The following is a 15,112-nucleotide window of genomic DNA, read 5'->3' as shown; positions in this document are numbered from 1 at the left end:
GTCCTTAATGATAAAATAATATTTAAAAGATTATTCCAAATTATTAGACTATTATTTTCCACATTTAAATAACTTCATCGATACTGTGGCATTCTCAGATGCACTGATAATCTTGCAGGTAAGTATAACAGTTGTAATGTAAGAGGTTTGGTGGAATACTTGATTACATTGAAATAGAAAGCTGAATATAGTTTGGCATTAAAAATAAATGTTTTTTTTTTAATTTCGCGCAAAGCTACAGGAGGGCTATCTACGCTAGCCGTCCTTAATTTAGCAGTGTAATACTAGAGGGAAGACAGCTAGTCATCACACCCACCGCCAACTCTTGGGCTACTCTTTTACCAATGAATAGTGGGATTGACCGTCACATTATAACGCTCCCACGGCTGAAAGGGCGAACATGTTTGGTGTAACGGGAATTCGAACCCGTGATCCTCAGATTACGAGTCAAACCTTCTTAACCCACCTGGCCATGCCGAGTTTAAAAACAAATAACTGTATTTATACATAGATAAACAAGTTCAAAACAGTTAGATGTGATCACAGGACGACACGCTGCGCTTCTGTCTTGTTATTGATAGAATCTTTATTAATCGAAAATCTGAAAAAGCCTCTTTAAGATCTTTGTCGAAACTAAAAGACTTAAACATGAGTAGGTGCTGTTAGAGTACTTATGTTATCTACATGACTACTCCTCTTTACACAGGTAAAATGAGGTTATATTCTACAGGCGTCACTGCCTTGCCAATGGTAAAGCCTGCTGTCTAAACCAACAAAATGTATTCAGTTCCATAACAAAAAGGTAACTAAAGCAAATCAGATTAACCTGGTTTTGGAACTAATTTTATATTGTTTAAACTATACGGGCCTGACATGGCCATGTGGTTAAGACACTCGACTCGTAATTCGAGGATCACGGCTTTGAATTTCAGTCACACCAAACATGTTCGCCCCTTTAGCTGTGGGGGGTGTTATAAAGTGATGGTCAATCCCACTATTCGTTGGTTAAAGAGTAGCCCAAAAATTGGCAGTGGGTGGTGAATACTAGCTGCCTTCCCTCTATTCTTACACTGCTAAATTGGGGACGACATATAGTAGACGTAAAACTAGTAAAAAAAAAATATATATATATATATATATATATATATAAAGGAACACTATGTATCCTAATAAAATCACATTTCTAATTATTCTTTCCTTTCCAATTGACAATACTTTGTTCCTTGTTATATTTTTTGCAGGCCATCGTCATTTAATTTACGAATTCCAAGGTTTTGTAACAGCAGAAAACACTTCAATCTAACAGAGATTCAGGTATTTATAATTTGTGGTGTGCACCACTGTTTGTGTACATAATGTAAGTTTCAAAGTATTTTACGATCTACTTGCTTTTAACAAGATTTTGTAGAGATTAATGTTTAAATTTGCTCTGCACATAATTATTTCATACAGGTGTTTATAAAAATACTACTGCCAATAAATAATAGAATACTGTATCTGAAAAATTTTTGTATTAAGGAGTATATATGCCTATAAACTAGTATGAAACAAGTGTGTGTTGTTTCTCACTAGGTTTATCCGCCCCCCTCCCGCAAGAAAGTAATTTATTGTTTTCAAATTCTTTCCAAACCACAGCACAAGAAACTTTATTTTTCACTACTTTTAATTGCACAACATCACAACGCCAGTGTGAATGAAGTGCCACAGTTTATCTTAAGAATATTAGTTTGTGTTTTGTTTTTAAACTTTATAAGTTTTATTATTTTACATGTTTTAAACTTTAGGGTAAAATATTTAAGGAAGATTACATTTTATTGTACTTAATGATAAAAAACAATTTCTTTTATTTTAAGCCCTCCAGTGACATCAGCAGTAAGTCTGCGGATTTATACCATTAGGTTTCGATACCTGTGATGGCTCTTTATATAGCTATTTGCTTAACAACAAAACAATCACACAAATGAATAAAAGAAAAACATATCAATTGAAGAAGTTTAACATGAAGCAAATATAGAAAAGTGTTGATTTTGTTTACTGTATTATGAAAGAAAACTTATTATAGTAAAACACAGCAAAGGTTTTGTTTGTTTTTGAAATTCGCACAAAGCTACTCGAGGGCTATCCCTGCTAGCCGTCCATAATTTAGCAGCGTAAGACTAGAGGGTAGGCAGCTAGTCACCACCACCCACCGTCAACTCTTGGGCTACTCTTTTACCAACGAATAGTGGGATTGACCGTCACATTATAATACCCCTAGGCTGAAAGGGCGAGCATGTTTGGCACGACGGGGATGCGAACCCGCGACCCTCAGATTATGAGTCGCACGCCTTAACACGCTTGGCCAAGCCGGGCCCCACAGCAAAGGAATGAAATGTGTGTCAACTTGAATAAAGCACTGCTTCACAATAAAAATGTATAGCAAAACTGTCACAGTACTGTTTAATTCCTATTAGTAGATTTAAATTGCTGGTAAACATCTGTCTTAAAGAAGTGAAGAACTTATGGAAAATTCCTTTGCATATATTAATACACTGGCTATGGAATGAAGTATATGTAACAGCAACTTTGTTCTGGTTGCTGTTGAAATTTGTTTTTGCAACATTACTTGACTGTATTTAATTCCAAAAGTGATATAGGTAGTTATTCAGTAGTAGATTTAAAGTTGTGTGGGCCCAAGAGGTTATAATTTTTGTGGTCCCTATATCCATGTAATTTTACATAGAATAAAATTATCAATGGGCCCTGGGGCTGAGCCCCTACCTAAATATGCCACTGTAGTTACTACACCTTTGCAAAACAAGTTTAAAGAAAGTGTAATCTAGACTTGACACATGGCCAACAATTATTACAGAACTTGGTTATTTACAGCATCACAGATGACCTATTACATAAACTTGGAATGAATTAGGTCTGTCCAATTTTATACAGCTTGCATTCTGATTACATTAACACAGAAAATTTCTTATAATTAAGATCATAGCTTAACAACATGGTATTTAATTTTCTTTAGTTAAAAATGTGTTATTTTAAATGTTCTAATGTAATATTCTAAAAGTGGTCTAATATACCAGGTCTTCTTCTAAAGTGTATTTCAGAGCAATGGCATAACCAGTTGTAAAATGCTGAATGGACTTGATGTTAAGATGGATGATAGGCAAGCATATAAACTCTTGGAGGCGAGTTATAAACAGCTAAAGAAAGTACTACATATAATGTATTTTGATGTGGAAATCATTAAGCAGAATTTGATTGAGTGGAAGGACCATGGTCTATACATGGTTATTTCACTTTTTCAGGGATTGGAGTGTTTGTTCCCATTACTTACTCTACCCTAAGTGCATTAAGAACCAATAATGATGAGACAGTTTCAGAGAAGCTAGTCAGAAACTTTTGTTCATACCACAAAATCCAAGAAAACTGAAGATTCTCATTTGGTCATAAGTTGAGACAAACCTCATACCACTGCTAGTTTAACAGGATGTGTGAAGGTTTTTTTCTACCATGTCACAATATGACCAAGAATTACATTTCCATACACATGAAAGAACATTTGCGAGTTTCAATTTCCAGCCTGCCTTTTTTTATTTGCTGGAATACCATTTTCAGGTTTTGCATCACAGATTTGAATAGGTGACTAAACACCAAGATGTCATCTACATAGATCAGGCACTTCTCTCACTTCCATTGCTTTTTAAAGTAATTGTGGCATTACAAAGACTGAACAGCATTTCATGAAACTCATACAAACACTTTTCTTTCAAAAAGCAGCCTTAAGTCTGTTATGTTTATTTCAGTTTGCCAGTGTGGATGCCTGGTCCAGTGTATAAAGTCAAAGGGCCACTTCTATTGCATCCAGACAGTTACCATTTCACGGTAATGGGAAGGTGTCACATAAGTTATCACATTCACTCATCTAAATCAATGCAGGATCTGGACAGGCTCTTTTTCCTTGGAGTCATTACTGGAGATGACCAATTACATTCTTAAGGCTGTGTAATTCTCTCTTTCAACACCTGCTATCCTTAGTGTTACAGGAAATCCTGAATCACCTGTATTCCCCTAACAAGTCACTGAGTTGCTGCTTTTACATTTAGCCTAGAATGCTTCCACAATACTCAGTTCAAAATATTAGATATGCTGTAATCACTGTATTTACTTTAATGTGCAATATGGAAAAGATAACCATTAGTTATTTCAAATCCCATTCCATGCCAATGAGCATTCTTACATACAGCTGGATATAACCGATCATACATAATTATAAAATAACACCAGAATGTCACCCCTGATAGAAAAATGCTAAGCCAATGTTTGTTTTCTGTCTAGAAACTATCCTAATTCAATTCAGTAGTACTTTATAATCAAATTGCATGGTATTAACTCATTGAACATTCTCAACAGTAAACCATGAAACTTTCTCATGTATACAGATGTGCTGTGACTTTCTCTCCCACATTCATTTGTACCTACTTTTTCTGGGCTCAGTCTTTCCAACATTGAATGACTCTACTGTGTAACATCAGTTCACCCATTGCACGGCCAAATGTGATTTATATGCTCTGTAGTAAATCCATTCGAAGAATAATAATGTCAGAACTATAGTTAGCAAAAAAATACTTCCATTTTGTAAAAAACCCTAGACATAGTTGGAGCAAGATCTCTCCATTTACAACTAGCTTATTTACAATTGCTCAAAGAAAGATCAGGTTGAAAAGCACAACTGGTGATTACTAATATACTACGATATCTACCAGTATTTTGAGTCTCTCTACAAGGTCCATTTGAACTTCTTCAGCTTCTCAAAGCCATAGCTACAGTATTCACTGTCTGCTCCTGAACCTGTTGCACCATTGGAAGAAACCTATAATCTTGGCTACCTTGATACTCAGCAATGTAAAAGCAGTTCACTCAAAAGTTTGTATCATGATGTCATAATGTGTGGTGGTTGATTGGCCATTGGCTGAGGTTGAACCTGTCACAACTTATGTACCTGAGTTAAATAGTTTGCCCAAGGCAAAGTCAGTACAGCTGCTTCTACAGGATTTTTATCTTTTGTGACTGGCTTAAAGTTACCACTTCATAATGAATCATTATAAAAAACTATCTTCCTAAGAATGATAAAATCACTCACATCTAGGTAATGGTGCACATGTCATTGGGTATTCCTTCCACAAACTTATCTGCAAGGATATGCTCATGATTGTTTGAGGCCATTGCTAAGTAAGCTTTATCATGTAATTAGTGCAGACCATTTGCATGATTAGTCAAGCTTTCTGTGGATCTACTCATCGAAGCCTTGAATTCAATCCAGTGGATTGCTCTGATTTCCACTGGGTTGAATCTTTAGCACAAATTAATAATGACTGCCTCATACTCTCAAGATTGCACCTCATACAAGTGCTCTATGGAGTCAAAAATCATACTTTCAAGACTCAGAGACAGGCATTGTTCAACGTGTTTCATAGACCAATTATAATAGGTTGTGACAGGTTTAAACCCAGCCAGTGGCCAAACAACCACCACACATAACACTATGATACAGTTTTCTTAATTATTCAAGACAGTTACTTGCTTATAAAAACTGTCCTAATTTTCCTTTGCTGTGTCTTATACATTCATGGGAAACTTTGATCATGGCTAGATGCTCTTCTTTCAAATTTCCAGGCCTTCATTTGAACAAGATGTTCTCAATATTGGTTGGTAGAGGTTGTCAGGAGTTCAATACTCTAACAAGCAATAGGCTTCTGATTCAGAGTGGTTGAATGAAATTGTATTATAGGCAAGCTCCTCTGTCAGCTGTTCTCAATCCCAAACTTTTCTCTGGGTCATATCCATACCAACAGTTTACTTTACATTTCAAGGAGGCTCACCACTATGCCACAATCCTCTCAGTACCTACCATCTTTCCTGCCATTGAAATTTCTCTGGTTATCAAACTTCATCCACTAATAGCACCTCCAATTCCCAAGTGGTTTTGACCAGATCTAGGTATAAATTTCTCTAGCTGAAACAAGTCTACATAGACTGCGCTATAGCATCTCAAATTCACCAGATGCTACATCACTGCAACAATCCTTAGTTTAAGTTTTCTTCTGTGAGTGGTCCTCAAAGGAAAAGCATAACTAGTCACTTTGGGTATATCATAAATTATTAGGTCTTATTTCTTAAGCTGTTGGATATAGTGTAATAGAAATCACAAATGTTTGCAGCATCAGTGAAAGTCTTATATCCAAGAGAAGGACATCTACTAGTCCTGACAACTATCTCCTTCATCAGTAAACTTTTCTTCTTGTTCATGTGTTCTTCTAGTTTTCAAAAATATAATAAACCTCTTAAAAGTACTGTAGAAAAATTCAATTGAAATGTAGTAAACAATTAAGTAGATATAGCAAACTATGCAATAACAACATCCTGGTTGTGATACCATTTTTTTCTTTGCTGATTTAACTATCTGCAATATCCAGATAAAATTGAATTATTGTTAGGAGTATATCAGATTAATTCACTAAATAATGGAAGATTTGTTCAAGATATTGATTATGAAGTAATACTGAAAAACGAGACACAACATGAAGTATAAAACAAAGTGCATAATTTTTATTGTGAACTAAATACAAATATTATTTATGTACTTGCTTGAACACAATAGACTTTCACTATTTCAGGATACTTTTAGTTGTTAATCTTTTAGGATCCTGTTCAGACTATAATTATGCCCCAAATAGACTATTAAATATAAAATTCCTTATTGGGCAAGAAATATTGTATGTATTCGAGGCTACTCTATATTTACACATGGAACTGGCGATTCTCATTACAAAATACGTGAGGTCATAACCTTTAAATATCACCTTAACAACCACTGATGGACACTGCTGTTGAAATCTTTATAAACAATTTAGTAATGAGCAACATCCTTCCCAGGCAGTAACAGATATTATTAACTTCAAGAACAACAATGGGACAAAAGAAGTTCAGAATGAAATTAACTTAATGGTTTACTTGACCATGTGCTACATGAAACTTGCATATATACAGAGTAAATTCAGAATAAATACCTTAACATTACAACACAAAAGGAATAATAATGTACCTTACTGGTTCACATTCTTTTATTATATAATTGACCATTACATAGTTAAATATCATGTAAAGCTTTGCATATGGGTAAGCTTACCAATGCTAAGTTTAATTATGGCAGATAGCTGACTGTCTTGTCATTTGTTTTAAATCCAGCTAACTGTTGTAAATTAATTTAAAGAACCACCAAGGTAATATCTGATTGTTTGAGTAATGATAATTTGTTATGTGTTCCCGTATTCCACAATAAAAGAGCCATAATGCACATGTTGGATTCTACAATTCTTTAAAAATTAACATTTTTGTGACTTACAGGCATGATACAACTACTTTTCTACGATCATTATATCTCTAGCAAGCAGCACTTGTTTTTGTTGAATATGTTTTACTGATATGATTAAATATGTATAGGTATTTTACCATCAAAATTTAGGGTATTGTCCCTGAGCTTGAAAAGGAGTGGCCAGATTTGTTTGTGAAAAGAAAACCATCAAGTTTCTGGTAAGTATAACTGGACACTTAGAGTTTGGTTTGTTTTGAATTTCATGCAAAGCTACATGAGAGCTATCTGCACTAGCCATCCCTAATTTAGCAGTGGAAGACCAGAGGAAAGGCAGCTAGTTATCACCACCCACTGCCAACTCTTGGGCTACTCTTTTACCAATGAATAATAGGATTGACCATAACATTATAATGCCCCCACAGCTGAAAGGGCAAGCATGTTTGATGTGACAGGAATTCAAACCTGTGACCCTTAGATTATGAGTTGAGTGCCTTAACCACTAGGCCATGCCAGGCCTCGCGTGTTAGTATAATTTTTGAATATAAGTAATTATTTATAATAACCATTATTATAAATTGTATTGTTGTTTGTATATTAAAATATATTGGTGTTACAAAAAAACTGTGTGTATCAATCTTGTTGGCAGATAACATAAATTTAATGCATATTGATGTTTAATTAACTTTTAAATTCAAATTTCCAACTAGTTGAAATCTTACATAACTGTTGACCTTCTAAAATTGAAATAACAATTTAAAATTGATTTAAACAAATAATAAATAACTGTAAACAAGAACTCCAATTTTAGAATGTAATGATAATGTTATAAAAGTTAAACTTGGTTTGAAAAACCACATTACCTTTAGCAGTTCTTTAAAGAAGAAGGAAGACCATATTTGATTGAATGCTTAGGTGTAAGAGTAAGTGTAGATTTATCCAAATAACAAGAGGTTTCATAGAAAATGTGTGTATCAAATCTGAATTATACGTCATTAATTTAATCTGAAGAATGAAAAAGACTGGACGTAGTGTATAACAAAGTGAAACAATCTTTATTTAATGCATAAAAAACAATTAAAGACGAGATGATGTCACCTTTGCTGGAAGTACAGAGTTTGAAATCTTTTAAAAATTATAAGAACTGTTCTAGTCTAAGAAAAACATAGCATTATGTACACTGCTATTTTTCTCATGAAGTGTGCACTAATCACATAACTGTTGGTCATTCTATTGTAAAATAATTGAGGTTACATTTTAGGAGTATCACCTAACTTCCCACTTTAAAAGATAACTGTCCATTTTCAGATAGGAAGTTCAAGTTTGCAAAAAATTCATGCAATATTAAAAGTAAATGATGCAGAATGATAGATAGCTAGGGCAAAAAAAGAACTTATTATGACAGATAATATGAGTTGCAATCACATACTCCTTCATGTAAGAAAATTTTGGAAAGTTTTTTTGTCAAATGAGGGTGGGTAGGTACATGGACAACACAATAGTATGACCTTTATACACCAGATTCTTTGCTTCAAAGTATCATCCTACACCTTTCTGGATTACACATTCTCAATTTACCTGTCATATCTGTCTCAGGAACATGAAAACATATGAGATAGGTAAAGATAGGAATTTTACTTGTAAAGAAGATCTCAGTGGGAGTAAATTATCAATACAAAAGTGTATGACAAATATGTGCAGTCGTATTGTTTGACAAGCCTAATGGTCAGTTAACCAAGCTGGTCTAACCTACTTCTGTAGAGTATATTGCTGCTTGTATGATGTGGATAATCAGTAGTTCTTCCACGTTGTTATTATATCTACCCCTAAATTTTCATAAAGTAACTAATAATTCAGTACTATACAGTCACAAGTTTAGTCATTCTGCTATGGTAGGATGATTATATAAGTTAATGTACAGTAGTATTTGAATAATTATATTAATAATTAATGACGACTAATTCATATTGTATATTTAGGTATTTCTATATGTTACCTGATGATTTCATGTAATCATATAGAATTGAATTATTATTTCAAAATGTGTTTTCCTTAGGAAATATGAATGGGAGAAACATGGGACTTGTGCAGCTGTTGTGCCTGATTTCAACTCTCAGAAAGATTACTTTAGTATGGCACTAAAACTAAAGTTTCATTATGACTTGTCTAAGTAAGTATTGTACTCATTTAACTTCTTAAGAAACGTTTGCCTATGTTTAAATGCTATACTTTCAAACATATTCATCTTTTCTATTAGTAATGGTTATAAAATGTAAAACTTAAGGTTCCTGTAATAAATTCACTTTTTTTTCTTTTTTGTGTATAAAACTTTGATATCTCAAAGTAAAAGTGACTATTCCTAAAGTAATGGGATATGTCTATTGAATCACAAATGTTATAGTTTAATGCTGTGTTTCTCTGAATACCTGAGCTTGTAAGAATGAACTGAAGAGACTGGACACAATGCAAAATACAAAAAGCATAATCTACATTATAACAGAACAAACACAATGTATATTCACGTACTTAGAAGATGAATTGTCACTTCTATTGGTTTGTTTGTTTGTTCTGAGTTTCGTGCAAAGCTACACAAGGGATATCTATGATACCCGTCTCTAATTTAGCACTAGAGGGAAGGCAACTCATCATCTCTATCCACCACCAACTCTTTGTCTTTTACCAATGAATAATTGGATTGACCATCACATTACAATGCCCTCATGGCTGAAAGTGCAAGCATGTTTGGTGTGATGAGAATTCAAAGCGATGACCCTCAGTCGACCGTCCTAACCACTTGGACCTGCCAGGTCCACTTCTGTTGGATTGGAAATATTCTCTCAGGCTAACCCAATCTACCAGATTGTTTAAGTTCAACATTCCTTGTTCTAAAGGTAATGTGAGATTTACTCAAGATAACTGGTTTAATCTACCTGACTTGTCATTCTCATTCAAGTACAGGTGAAGCTGTAATTTAAGACACAACCAGACCTACTGTTGAAAGACACTGCTTTTCACATTTTTGCACAACTTGCAATGTTATAGTGATTGCACCCATGGACAGAACAGGTGTGTTCTCAATAGAATGACAAGGGAGAAAGTCAGCTATGAAGAAATTAATTCTTCACTTTCTTCACCATGTATAATGTGAAATTGCACATACTCAGATTTCCTGATAACTTTATAATTCTAATTTAAAATTTATAAATTTGATTTGTATATTGTTTTTAGCTATGAGTGACACAGAAGACATATCATTTCAGCAGTACTTTATAAATCCCACAAAATGTCACATTGTTACTATAGCATAAGAAATATACATCCTTCGTATTTTTCTCTGAATTAAATTCATTAATGAAAATGAATGTGTTTTTCATGGTTGTTATCAAATTTTTTTAACTGGCCCTGTTCTCCCCTAATGAAATTGGCATGATATAAATTGGTTATCTTTCTAATGATTGGAGGGTTATATTAGTTTGCTAATCGATTAACTGATGGACCCATTAATAGATTAATACAATACTTCTCAAAACATAGTACTTCAAGTGGAAAAAAAGTTGGTGATAGGTGCAGTCAGCCAGTTGTTTTCCCTCTTTCAGTAGTTCAAAAAGAAAGAAAGAAAAGAGTGAACAGTAACAATGACAGATAACTTTGTCATAACAAAAACAGGACAAGAAGATTTGGCAACAATATTTTGATTACTTGGATAGTTTGAATTATCAAAAACAGTGATAATCAAAACTCTAACTTTGATTTATTGAATTAATCGTAATTTGTTTAATTAAATAGTTTATATGAAATAAGCCTAATCACTGCACATAGAGGCCCAGCATGGCTGGGTGGTTAGGGCGCTCAACTCGTACTCCAAGGGTTGTGGGTTCTAATACCCATCACACCAATCATACTTGCCCTTTCAGCCTTAGTGGCATTATAATGTGATGGTCAATCTCACTACTCCATGGTAAAAGAGAAGTCCAAGAGTTGGCAGTGGATGGTGATGAGTAGCTATCTTCCCTCTAGTCTTGCATTGCTAAATTAGGGACTGATTTCTGCCCAGTGCTCTGAATGTCAAAGTGAAGAAATTCAACCAAGCTCGGGTAAACGGCGGGAGTAACTATGACTCTCTTAAGGTAGCCAAATGCCTCGTCATCTAATTAGTGACGCGCATGAATGGATTAATGAGATTCCCACTGTCCCTATCTACTATCTAGCGAAACCACAGCCAAGGGAACGGGCTTGGAGACTTCCAACAAAACCCTAAAACTACAATAAAATCCATTCCATGAAAATATCAACTAACTGAAATTATTACATTTACAATTATCACTGTTTTCAGTTATTATAACTATAGAAGTAATATTTGAAAATAATCTAATGGTGCATGTAATTGCTCAATGAACCTGACGATCAATTCTCAAATTTCACTATTTGCTCTAAAGTTCCAAAAATTGTACGTTAATAAATTCATTCAATCAACCCTGTTAGTGTTAGTGTAGCTATTGCCTATAAAAGTTACAGCAACATATTTAGATATGATGTCAGTTGGCAAAACTGCTCTTATATAACTCTGTTCAATACAAAGGCTAGTATGGTTGGGGATTGTGTAGAACACACATGCCATCAGCTATGAAATATATATCAGTAATCTCATAAACAAATCTGCAGTTTCAAAATTTTAATCCAGCATTATCAAAATATCAAATTGCCTTATGTTACACACCAAATGCAAAAGGTTTAAGCACCTTCAAACATTTACTTTTGATTTGAGGTCATTGATAACACCTCACCAACATGTATAATACTGGACTTTATATTATATATATATTCTCTAGATGTAATGTGTCTATTTTATGTTAGCTTTAGTGTCATACCTAGATGTGGAGCTGAACTTCCAGAAGGTGTGACCAATCCAGCCACATTTTGTCCTCAGGATTTCTTTCTCTAAAGTGTCTTGCTTTGACCTTTCCTATAAGTCTATGTTATTGATCTTTCTGACCAGTAAATGTCTTGCAACATACATGAGTTAGTGTATGTCGGGGCCTTCATTATTTTCCTTATCATTCAACACATTTCTCATTCAAACAAAGGCACTAGATTAACATTTGAATTTAATATGTAGATCTTGGTACATGTTGTAATTTCTTGAATTCAAGACATTGCTCAAAGTGAGGAAAGCTGCTCTAACTTTACTAATTTTTGTTGTTATGTGTTCTTCAGTGCTGCCATGCTTGTTGATTGCCCTATTCAGGTAGGAGGAGAAGTCTAATCCTTCAACAGGTTCAACTTCAAGTGGTGTTGGATTATTACCTGGTGTTCATTTCTAGAGCCTTTGTTTAGCCTTTATGGATGATTAATCCAGTTTTACCTGATACAATTTCGAAGTATGATCCTTTTCTCCTGCAACTGGTTGTGTTAGAGTTATAGGAGAGACAGGTCATTGGCTGAATCCAGGTTTTATAGTTGTGTTTACCAGATGTATGCTGACTCCAACACAATGAAATAATGGGAGGTTGTCGAGTTCTTAAACTCAGTGTTGAATAGAAAGTAAATGATTCATCATATTCAGTTATGTATCAAACAACATCTCAGCTCACTCATTCTGATTAGTTTATTTTGATACTATAACATATATTTCAAAATATAAAACAAACTTTAAAACCACTTCTTACTTTTATTAACCAAACTTATTTAAATCAACCAAGCCTTATTTTTAAACTTTGTGATCTATATTTATTAATTTTTAAGTTTATATATATGTATATCTTTACTTTCTCACTATAAAGCACAATGAACAAGATGTATTGGAGCTACAGCTATACTGTTATGTCATTGTGGCAACAGTGCACCTTACAATATAGCTGTCTAGGACTTATTACAAGTTTCATGTCTTTGTTATAGCTATCTTCTTGCATGGTCATATGATGTTTCAGGTTTTGTTTTTTTTATATTGTGAAAGGCAGATATGATCATAGCTTGAGAGGTTATTTCTCTGTTGGCCTGGTATGGACAAGTAGTTAGGACGCTCAACTCCCAATGTGTTGATCGTGAGATCAAATTCCCGTCCCACCAAACATGCCCATCCTTTCAGCCATTTAAATGTTATAATGCAATGGTTAATCCCACTATTCCTTTGTAAAAGAGTAGCCCAAAAGTTGGTGGTGAGTGGTGTTAACTAGCTGCCTTCCCTTTAGACTTTTACTGCAAAATTAGGCATGACTTACACAGATAGCTTTTCTGTAGCTTTGCTCAAAATGTATAACCAATAAATATTTCACTGTTATGATTTTTAATTGCTTTTCATTAATTATTAAGTGTAAAGCAATTAAAAATCATAACAATGAAATATTTACTGAAACCAGTAGTGAGTTCTGTTGTATTTTAAATTCTACCAAACTTAAAGAGACCAGATTTTCTGGTGTCCAATGCAGGGCACTTAACTCAATTTGAACATTAATATATTACAAATGAAGTATATCATAAAAAAACTGGATAAATCTTATGTGCTGTCATATTACAGTGCAACTTCGAGTATTAATTTTGATAATGTGGGACATTTAAATTCATTATCTTCCAAAGTGAGACATTTTTGCCCACCCTAAAGTTTCTAAAAGACAGGAGGACAGACATTTCGAAAACAGGACTGTCCCACCAAAATCAAGAGTTTTGACATATAACCAAACTCTCTAATATGAGGCACCTAACTATTTGACAACCTGTTACTTATACATAGAACATCTAATATGTTTTAATTATTTCAGCAATATTAAGCATTTCTGTGGCTTGTCAAATGAAAATATGACAATTTTAAGTATGTTACAAGTTGCATTATTTTTAACTGTTGTAATCAGTTTCACACTCACAGTAATTCATGAGAACACTAAAATATTTTGATGTATAAATGGTATAGCCAACAGCTTTTGTAAGAACTTCAGTTTCAACTGGACTCAAACTTATCTGTACAGCTTCATGCCTAAAACAAACAAATATTATCACTAACAGAGTACATAAATTAGAATAACACTTTACTTGAAGTTCTTTACAAAAACTAAATAGCATCTCCAATGTTCTGTATCATTTTGAATCCTAGGAAGGCCTTAATGAGGTTGGGAAACTTTTTCACAGTTTGGTGTTGGATGCCTTTTCAGTTTGTTTGTTTGTTTTTTACTTATTTTACCATCTGATTATTTGTAATTTCAAATGAAAAAGCATTGTAAGCCCAGTAATTCTGCAAGGGCAGTCTCTGTATTGAAAGTTAAAACAACTATTTCCTTTTTTAATTTTGAAAAGGTTTTAGAAGAACAAGATTTGGGTTGTAAGATGTGAGAGTCTTGTGTCTAATAACATATTCACAAACATTTATTTTGTCCACAGGAATTAACCAATTCTCCTAAGTAAGATGACTATCAAAGTATTGTAGGATAGTTTGGGTGTTATTTTAAGGTCAAACATGAAGTTGGGCAATTTAATCAATTAACTATTAGTAGTTATCATGTCAATTAATGTCATGATATTATATGATTAAGTGAAGTTATTGTTTATTACTGTTTTCAGTTATTCTAACAAGCAATTACTCAAAATTTGTGTATCCAGTTATTCTAACAACTGATAATCACAAGTATTATTATATGATTGTTATGAAAATTATTATTTTATTTTATTAGGATTTTCAATTATTACAACTATCAAAAGATAGAGATATTGTTGTTATGTTGTTTTTTCTTAAGCACAAATTTGCCAATGGGCTGTCAGTCCTTA

At 33.6% G+C, this 15,112-nt stretch overlaps 2 protein-coding genes across 3 annotated transcripts in view; one reads left to right on the top strand and one right to left on the bottom strand.

Annotated features, from left to right (window-relative positions):
- LOC143249440 (ribonuclease Oy-like) overlaps nt 1-15,112 on the top strand; it is a 31,747-nt gene that overhangs the window by 10,639 nt on the left and 5,996 nt on the right. For both annotated transcript variants that reach the window (XM_076499285.1, XM_076499286.1), the window contains exons 4-6: nt 1,242-1,314; nt 7,514-7,581; nt 9,417-9,530. In XM_076499285.1, coding sequence (XP_076355400.1) covers nt 1,242-1,314; nt 7,514-7,581; nt 9,417-9,530 — 255 coding nt within the window. The remainder of the gene's footprint in view (nt 1-1,241; nt 1,315-7,513; nt 7,582-9,416; nt 9,531-15,112) is intronic.
- The window catches only part of LOC143249441 (uncharacterized), a 34,780-nt gene that overhangs the window by 13,678 nt on the left and 5,990 nt on the right, over nt 1-15,112 (bottom strand). The window lies entirely within an intron of this gene.

The sequence above is a fragment of the Tachypleus tridentatus genome, chromosome 4, assembly GCF_004210375.1.
Source record: "Tachypleus tridentatus isolate NWPU-2018 chromosome 4, ASM421037v1, whole genome shotgun sequence".
Lineage (NCBI taxonomy): Eukaryota > Metazoa > Arthropoda > Merostomata > Xiphosura > Limulidae > Tachypleus > Tachypleus tridentatus.
Note: the sequence above shows the minus strand (reverse complement) of the source record. Positions and strands in the feature narration are given on the sequence as shown.